At 46.8% G+C, this 9296-nt stretch overlaps 1 protein-coding gene across 3 annotated transcripts; it reads left to right on the top strand.

The window, feature by feature from the left end:
* The first annotated feature begins 1286 nt into the window (after positions 1-1286).
* On the top strand, positions 1287-8911 carry LOC125730532 (microtubule-associated protein RP/EB family member 1-like). Of its 3 annotated transcripts, none has more exons than XM_049005809.1 (8): positions 1287-1444; positions 2592-2809; positions 3173-3318; positions 3831-4029; positions 4919-4966; positions 5628-5740; positions 5837-5989; positions 6703-8911. In XM_049005809.1, the coding sequence occupies exons 2-8, from the start codon at positions 2689-2691 to the stop codon at positions 6751-6753; spliced, it is 831 nt and encodes a 276-aa protein (XP_048861766.1). In that variant the 5' UTR covers positions 1287-1444; positions 2592-2688; the 3' UTR covers positions 6754-8911. The 3 variants fall into 3 exon arrangements, with proteins under 3 accessions (XP_048861766.1, XP_048861768.1, XP_048861767.1); XM_049005810.1 differs by lacking the exon at positions 1287-1444 and adding an exon at positions 1514-1553; XM_049005811.1 differs by lacking the exon at positions 4919-4966.
* Positions 8912-9296: the final 385 nt, after the last annotated feature.

Raw genomic sequence — 9296 nt, 5'->3', positions numbered from 1 at the left:
TCATCTCTGTGGGCAACGGAGGTCGTCATGACTGCACCAGGACACCACCTCCCGCTTGTTTACACACTCATTTCTGTGATGCTAAAGTCCCGTCATCTCACCTGGGTTTAATGTTTGGGTGACTGTGTAGGGAGAGCAGAGCAGATCACACAAACCTGTGCAGCTTCAGTGCCGCATTCTGTCCTCGCTCCGAAATGCACGTAATGGTATTCACAGTAAGATAAGCCGCTTATTTTTAAAGGTATCATATTGGAAGGTTAATTCATTGAAGTTCTTGCCCTCTTACACACCTTTGTTTATCTGGGCTGTTTAAATACAGCTCCTTTGGCGTATAAACTAGACCATCTGGGATGGTCATAATGACAAAATCCGTCTTTGCCGAAACCCATGGAAAATGAGGTTTGTGCAACTCACAATGTTACGGATCCGTTCCCTGGCACTAGTGCTGATTTGGCAGACATTCGTAAAAACACATTTCTGGGGTGTGTGTGGGCATGTGCCTGGAACAGATTGTCTTCAAGTAATTACATATTGGTATGACTATGCGTGTTAATGACGACACTTCTTAGGGGAAAATTACAGATAAGAAATTAAGAATGCATTCTTGAATACATAGTTGTGCATGTATGTAGGTAGCAGGCAGGATAGTGGTTAGGGGCAAGAGCTTATAACCAGGAGTATCGGGAACTTAAACTAACCTAAATCTCTCCAGAAACAGTCACTGCGGAGAAAAATGCCACCAAAGCAATTAAAATGCAAACATATCATATTCCTCTAATTTCCATAACTGCTTATCGGGGTCACAGATTGAAACATATCCTAGGAAATGCAGGGCAGGATGGAATATGCCAAGTCATTGCAGGGGACACACAAACATGCACGCACACTATGGACACAATGCACCTGAATTGTGTGTTTTTGGACTGCGCAAAACCAGGAGAACATGCAATGCAACCTCAAAAACGTGTAACTGCACGATATTATATATTGCACTACAGTGTGCAAAAGAAATGACAATTTAAGAAAATTAACTACAGAAGTTAGATTTGATTTAAGATGAAAGAATTACAGCGTTATTTTAGTCGTGCAAGAAAGAAAAAGAGAAAAGAAAGACCGAGAAAGAAAGAAATAACGTCACCATAGTACTGCTTTGTTTTATTTAATAATGGTTGTAAATGATAGACGCTATTGTCCAGCCGCCGAGTGGTTAAACTAACGCCTCGCCCCACGGCGCCGTTACGTGCTGACGTCAGTGGTAGTTCGGAAGGGCGCACCGCACACGGCGCCGTGCCGTTACGCACTGACGTAGGCGAACGCCCGGAGCGACGCAGCACGCAGCAAGGGAGCTCACCGGCGGCAGACTGTTCAGCCTCTCTGCAGAAGGACGTTTTAAACCGCGCCTCACGTATAGTCAACGTCCGCAGCTACTCGGCTCAGTTAGCGGGTAAGGCGGGCAGCTTTTTTGTTTCCGTTCTTAGTTTTCTGTTGGGGGTGGGAACATAAGCGGAAGGGAGAGATAGAGTGATTGAATGGCGGACGCAGGGGAGTACTGGGTGCGAAAGCTGGTTGCCGGAGCTAACCGCCGCGGCTAGCCGGAGGGGGGTGGGGGGCAGACGGCCAATATGGAAGTGCTAAAGCCGACCAGTTCACAGCGACCGCGGTGTCGCGGAGACGTTGGCTGGCGGCCCTTTGCTGCGTGGGATCGGGACGACGTCTGCGGCTTTAACGCCGCGGTGGCCGTATAGTGGACTTCAGTCAGATAGCCCCAGACACCCCTCCCTGTTTCGGGGAGCCTTCTTCGCTTCGGTGGGGAAGCCGGTGCTAAGCGGCCGAGGCGAGAACCGGGCTACTCGGGATTTTCCTGTCTATACAATACCTTGTATACGGTATTTCTCATCATGTGCTCATTTTTATTATATTTTTTCGTTCTCTACTCTTCCTTCCGTTAGTTTTTTTTGTCATTAAAAACTCCACTGTCACTGCAGGCCGTTCCGCCTGCGCCGGTGTTTCCTACTGGCCTGTGGTCCCTCGACCGGGCCTGGCGTGTGACGGGCAGCCTGCTGGGGCCACCGCATAATGCGTGTCTTAGTGGGGAGGCTGTGTTATTTCCCGCCTGCCCAGCCCTCGGTGCCTTTTTGTTAGCCGGTCAGCGCGCCCCCGCCTCGCGCTGTATCCGGGCGTCAGTCGCGTGTCCGGGATCTCCGGGTGGCCTGGCTAAGGGAACTGTCAGCGGCCGATACGAAGGGAGGAAGGGGGGATGCCCGGTGTTATACGTGGTTTCACAGCAGGGCGCGACACACGGGTCGCACAGGGCCGGGGGGAGGCGTCACTTCCGGGGTGGGTGACGCAGCTGTCATTGCGACGGTGTTTCCGTCTGCCCGGTTAATTCTGGTCAAGGACTAAAACCCCTCCTGTATTCTATGAACAATCACTTTTTGGCTGCTTATTAGTTATCTAGTTCAGATGAGTTCATTGTGGTATGCATTCGTGATATACATTAACTATTGTTTGACACGTTATTAAATGCCTGTATTTCCCATAGTTCAGCAGGTGTTGTTGGATCCCACCTGAATTTCTGTTTTCCTCTACAGATGTGCTGGATTCTCTGTGCTGTATCCAAGGCTGAAGTCCCGTAGAACGCCGCCAGCGTAACCACCGTCCCTCACCCTTTGTTGCAGCTGATGCAGGATGGCTGTGAATGTCTATTCCACTTCGGTCACCAGTGACAACTTGAGTCGCCATGACATGCTGGCGTGGATCAATGAGTCCTTACAGCTGAACCTCACCAAGATCGAGCTGCTGTGTTCAGGTGGGGAGTCTTAAAGCGAGTTCCTCTGTGTAACTCGAACCCTCCGCATAGATGTAAATTATGCCTGTGGTATACTAGACACAGTTTCTAACTGCTAGTCATGTCTGTGGTTTGGCAAATTGGGCCACTGTGCCTGTGATCAGAAGATCACTGGTTAAAATGCAAGAACTGGCAGAGTTGTTTTACTGTTGGGCCCCAGAGCAAGGGCCTCAACCTCCAGTTGCTCCCAAAAAAATTCTGTCTTAATTTTAATTTGGATAGCAAAGCCTGCTAAATAGACAGACTATTCATCAACATGTCCCGTTTCCCACCAGAGAACCTGCTAACAGTTGTGGATGTCTGTCTGCCTGCTTGTTTGTTTAGGTGCTGCATACTGCCAGTTTATGGATATGCTGTTTCCCGGCTGTGTGCCTTTGAAAAAAGTCAAATTTCAGGCCAAACTGGAACACGAGTTTATCCACAACTTTAAAATATTGCAAGCCGGGTTCAAGAAGATGGGTGTAGATAAGGTCAGTAATCATCGATTTTTATATCCTCTTGCGCACGCAGACTGTGGCTTTTTGTGAGTCCGGCTTTACATAGGCTTCTTTTCCCCAGTTACCTGGTTATTGCTGTTGGACTTTTGATCCCAAACTTTTTATGAAGCGGCCGTTATCTGTGTGGAATATTGTCTCATTATCGGCGGGGGTGGTGTCTTTGAAATATGCAGGTGGTTTGTTCCTCATGCTTAGGGGTGTCTTCGGTTTTGGGGGTGTTTAATTTCAGTCACGACACGTGGAGCAGCCTGTCATCCGCATTTGCTGCTGATCACGTCGTTTTTCTGATTGTCCATCCATATCTGAATCTCACTTTGCTTTACAGCCTGTTGCCGTGTTTAGTTTCTTTGACATGCTGTTTTTGATCTGCCTCCTGAATACTTCATCTTTATTTTTATATTTTTTTATTAATATTTAGAGGTAGGTCACATGACAAATGGGAACTCTGGTCATTATTACCTTCCATACTTTCTCTCTCTCTCCAGATTATCCCCGTTGACAAGTTGGTGAAGGGGAAATTCCAGGATAACTTTGAGTTTGTCCAGTGGTTCAAGAAATTTTTCGATGCCAACTATGACGGGAAGGAGTATGACCCAGTAGAAGCTCGCCAGGGTCAAGAGACAGTGCCCGTGCCCAACTCCGCAGTGCCTGCCCTGAACAAGCCGAAGAAGGTGCTCAACACCGGTTAGTGCCCTGCCCGACTTCGGCACCGCTGTGTGGTTTTCCTCGGGTACGTGCCTGTTCGGGCATGCAGCGTCAGAAAAAAGCCAAGCTGCATGCGGTCAATGTTTGAACAGGAGTTCGGTTCGGCGCCGGTTTTTAAAATGAGCCTGTGTCACGTGTCTGTCTCAAACCAGTCTGCTTGCTTTCTGAGTTACTTGGTGGACAAAGGTCACTGTTATTGCTGCTCGTCCTGCTAGAAAATGTGTTTCAGGGTCCCTAGTTCCCATTTTGCATATTTTTAGCAGAGGCCTTTTGTCCAAAGTGATGTACAAGTCTGACAAATAGCACATTATAAATGAACAACTTTTAATGAGTCCGCTAGTCATGAGTTCAGCTAAACCTGGGATGTCGAACCCCAGTCCTGAAGGACCGGAGTCCTGCGTAGCTTAGTTTTTTTCCCTGTTCCACCATAAATGATTCAGCTCAAGAGCTGTGTGGTAATTAGCACAAGGAGTTGAATCAGGTGTGTTAAATGAGGGGACACCCAAAAATGTGCAGGGCTCCGGCCCCCGAGGACTGGAGTTTGACACCCGTGAGCTAAGCTGAGATTCCAGTGAGTGCCCAGGTGTGTGTGTGAGCAGTATAGGAGCAGGAGCTAAAAAACAGCTTCAGACAAAGCGAGAGCCCAATAAGACTGTTGAAGGACCAGAAGAGTAACATAAGAACATTCATGCATCATAAAGACAGATCAGCCTAGTAGAGGAGCCCTTGTCACTTGTCTGCTTTTTTGTAACCCGATTCGCTGAGTAAACTAAACTTTGAGCGAATGACAGCCGGTTCCCAGCTGGCATCCTGAGCCGTTTCCAAAAGCTGAGTGATGGACTTACTGCTACCTCTTAATGTATTGCAGAGGTCCGACTCTCTCCTCGAAAGGTGCCCAAGCCCGCTGCAATGATTGGTACAGTCAGTCCGTAGCTCCTCGCTGGGGAGTTTCCCTGCACTTGGGTCACTGTGGGTTTCCCATTTTTATCCATGGTGTTTTTGGGCTCTCACACTTGTTAGTTTGTGTGGGGGGAGTTGGCATGTCCCACTTATAGGGGTGGTATAATTTTTATTTGTTTTGAAGAGACACGCTGGGCAGTGGTGGTTACCCAGAGGAACTGTGTCTAAAGGGGACAGCACACTTTTCCTTGTACTAGTGCTTAGACCTGCCTAGAAATGGTGCCTGTTTTGAGGTGAGTGGTAGCGCCCCCTGCTGTTCAGGTCCCAGAATGCTACTTCAGTGTTTCTCAGACTCCCAGAGCCAAAAACTTGGACTGTCTGGCAGGGAGCAAAAATGTGAGCCGTCTGGGGATGCCAGAGGCCCGAGTTGAGAAACACTACGCTAGTTGACCAAGATAGCTCTGTAAAAAAATGCCCGCTGTGGCAGTTACCTTGGGTAGCAGCACAGAGCTTCAGGGGTTTAATGAAGGACGAATCTGGTGGAAGGCAGGACCTCATGCTCTCTGAGGAGCTGCGGTTAGGTGCCCCTCCCCCCCCCACTTTGTTCTGCAGTCCTGGCCCACATTGTCTTACTTGCCCTGTGTCCCCTCCCCCCAACCCCTCTGGCTGCTGTCCAGCTCCCCAGCGATCGGCGGCTGTTCCCAAGACCACTCCCAAGATGGCCCCCACTTCGGCACGGAGGCCAGGGATGGGAGGCGGCGATGATGAAAGGGCCGAGCTCATCCAGGAGGTATGGTCTGCCCAGGCCGCCCCTTTAACGCCACTATAATATTGGAAAGTGTCAGAGAAGCGGCATGTCCCTTTAACAAGATATTCTGTCCTCCAGATAAATATTCTCAAGTCCACCATTCAGGACATGGAGAAGGAGAGAGACTTTTACTTTGGCAAGCTAAGGAATATTGAATTGATATGCCAGGAGAAGGAGGGCGAGTGTGACCCAACCCTGCAGAGGATCGTGGACATTCTTTATGCCACAGATGTAAGTATAACAGCGGATAAATGCTCCGCTCTACATGGTTCAGTTTCATCCAGACACAGCAGTTGCTGTTCCTAAACATCACTGTGGAAGCCATTTCCAGTGCTGTCTTTGGGTTCTGATGCATAGATAAGAGAACTTTATTGATCCCAATGGGAGACATTTCTTTGTCCATTGGCTTGGGCTGGGTGATGTTTTGAACGTTTATAGTACATCAGAAATATTTCCAAAATGAGATTTAGGACGACACATTCCCATTTATATCTGTATTAAAATTGGGAAATTTTTAATAGAGATCAATCGCATTCCTTCCTGGCTGTAAGCAGCACACGATTTTCTGTTGTGACGTTTGCACCGAGTCCCAGAATTTCACGACATAAGATCAAACCATTTAGAGTCTCACAGGGAACTTGATGGAGGGAAAAGGTGAGGAATTATGTCAAGATTTTCGTTTAAAATTCACCATTCGGTGTATTTTCATAGGAAATACTGTGCATTTCTCATCTGCGTGAAAGTACAGCGATAGTAGTGGCACAGAAAAAACATAAATGCAGCAATAGGTCAATGTAAATACTAAATGGACAGTGTACATGGATATCAGTAATAAATAGAAATAATTTTGAAGTAAATGATGGCTAGTGGAGCAGACTCTTATTTTGAAGGCGACGCCTGTATGTCTTGTGTGACGCCTCATCTGAGCCGCCCTGTTCCCTCAGGAGGGGTTTGTCATACCGGATGCTGAGTCAGAGGACCAAGAGGAGTTCTAATGACCTTGCACCTTGTCATCGTCTTCACCCCGCCACACCAAAACACACCCACACCCCCTCCCCCCACCAGATCATGTTAAGTATTTGGTTCTGAATGAACTTTAATTATTTCAGATGTATCTGGCTGCAAAAAAATGTACCCCTTCTTGGGGACCTGTCATGCTGCGCTCTGATTGGTTGGGAGGGGAGGGAGTTGGGTGGGGTGAGTTGCCGTAGCGACCCATCAGAGGTGTTCGCCTTCCCCCTGGTCTCCTCTCCCCTCCGAAGCAGAGTGAGATTATTGGCACCTGTACACTTTTTGTTTTATTATAAAATTTTTTTAAATGTCACAGTTTCACTTTTTTTTTGTATTGGATGAAAAACCTGGTTGTTGTGGATTTATAAATGCCCCCAATGTTGTGTGTGTTTTTTTTTAAAGATTGTAATTAACTGCTTATGGTCATTTTTACTATTGGAATTTAGTATTTGACTGTTTATAGACATACTGTGGAGACAGAATAGGCCTCTTCCTCAGTTTACCACATTTCTCCTCTTCCTCATCAGGACTGTGTAGTGTTTAGGCGTAAACAGTCCTTTTGAAGTGTTTTTTTTTCCCCAGGAAAAAAGGCACGTTAATTGCATTTGGAAGTCATTTTTACTACTTTGTCTGTCTAACGTTCATTCTAAATAGCCAGAATTTAATACCTTTGTCTGAACCTCTAGTCAGATCCATTTCCATTGGTTGTCTGAATTTGTGTACACCGAATGCCTTTGTTTCTGACGTCTCAAACCTGTCGTCCTAACCTCCTAGTCTGGGGTTTTGAGCGGTCCCATTCTCGGAGCAGCTCCCTTTGATACACACAAGTGGAGATCATTCTGGCTGCTTTTAAGACGTTCCTGGTATATTAGACACATTTAAGCGTCATTCCCTGTTCAGCTCAGTCTTTTGGAGCTTGTTTTCTGTTGGCTTGTGGATGGTTTTAAGATGGCAGATCTGTATCCAGCAGCAAATTAAAGTTCCTCTTAGTTGGGGGGGATAATTTTCATTCCAGGGATTAGATTATTTTATGTTAATTCATTACCTTTTTTTTTTTAAAATTGAGCCTAATCCTTGTAAAATTCCATAACCTATAAAATGTGGCTGGACTGGTTTGTTCTTTGGTAGTATGCTTAAAATAGTGTTGTGACTGAGCAAATCTGCGCTGCTCTGAAATAAATATGTTTAGAGAACCAGGCATGACACAAACCATTACTCTATCTTCCAGTTTTCACTAATGCTTCAGACCTGTGCAAATCCTGTCACCTGCACGGTCGGCCCAAGACAGTCATGAAGATTAATTTTTGAAAATGGCAGGCACAGATACCGCTGTTGGTTTATAAAGACAGAAGCCCAGTTGTAATTCTCTCTGAAGTCAATGCTTGATGGTGGTGTTTTATTTTTCTTTGGCAGAATAATAAATATTCTTGGAATGCTTTGTCCCTGCCGATTACAGCATGCTGGAAAAAGTCCTTAACCCTGTCTTAAGTGTTCTAACGCTATGATACTTTTCGTTGGGTGTGTTTCATGAATTTGTGAGGTCTATACTACATGGGGTTTCCCCCGCCCCCCCATCCTAATTGGTAACGTTTTATTGTATTTATTACCAGACCCCCCCCCCCCCCCAAAACTTCCTGGCCTGGTCACTTCCTATTTGTTTATACCTCCTCTGTCCTGGTAGGAGAGCGTTTCCTGTATGCTGTTTTTCTCGTCTTCAAACATGTGATGTGTCTTGTATATTTCAGCTTCTTTTAGCTGGTTCTCTTTCCTGCCAGTGTGATCACTGCCTAATTGTGTCTTGGGGAAGGGTGTATGGATCTGCAGTTCATGTTTGTGTCCTCCCCCCCCCCCCCCCCCCCCCCCAAAGAAAAAAGACTGCGGTGCTTTTGAGGAGAGAGAAACATTGCTGACAGTTCATAATGATGAGCTGAGCTCCCGTTTGGAGCAGACCCTCGCGATGGTGCTATCTCCTAATCCCCCTGTGGCCTTTTCTTCACTCTGCTCTGGTTTCTGTACACTGTGGACCATGTTTTCCTCTTAGCCGTTCTCTCCTTGCAGGACTAATTCTTTCTCTCTCTCCCCCCCCCCCCCCCCCCCCGAAGTCTGTTTCTTACGAACAATAAAATCAGTATTTCCAAGTGCCCTTGTGCGAGTTGCCATCCTTTTTGCCTATTTCCCAGCTGTCGTGAACAGTCATACACGTGAATGCACTACTGTTGAGTCAAACTGGAATGTCCCACGGCATTTAAAAGTTTCTGGGTGTGAGTTATAGAGTCTGATGTCCCCGGAGATGAAACATGCACTGCATGGTGAACTTGAGTATATGACCTGGCATCTTCAGCTGCAAACCTGCAAACTGCCATAACCTGCAAATACTATTATGTGAAATAAAATAATTCTCAGGTTCAGGTTATTCCAATACTTTTTTTTTTGTCGGACAGTCCCTGGAATAACTGTGGGGTTAAGGGTCTTGCTCAGTAGTGAAAGCACTCTGCCAGCCCTGGGATTAGAACTGGCAACCTTCCGA

The sequence above is a fragment of the Brienomyrus brachyistius genome, unplaced genomic scaffold (assembly GCF_023856365.1).
Source record: "Brienomyrus brachyistius isolate T26 unplaced genomic scaffold, BBRACH_0.4 scaffold1376, whole genome shotgun sequence".
Taxonomy (NCBI): domain Eukaryota; kingdom Metazoa; phylum Chordata; class Actinopteri; order Osteoglossiformes; family Mormyridae; genus Brienomyrus; species Brienomyrus brachyistius.
This window is presented reverse-complemented; position numbering and strand designations above follow the sequence as displayed.

Bases quoted from the DNA above. Each gene is read 5' to 3' on its own strand.
- LOC125730532 (XM_049005809.1), top strand. From the start codon at position 2,689: ATGGCTGTGAATGTCTATTCCACTTCGGTCACCAGTGACAACTTGAGT. The intron at 3,319-3,830 runs GTCAGTAATCAT...CTCTCTCTCCAG, and splicing joins AGAAGATGGGTGTAGATAAG to ATTATCCCCGTTGACAAGTT. The intron at 5,990-6,702 runs GTAAGTATAACA...CTGTTCCCTCAG, and splicing joins ACATTCTTTATGCCACAGAT to GAGGGGTTTGTCATACCGGA.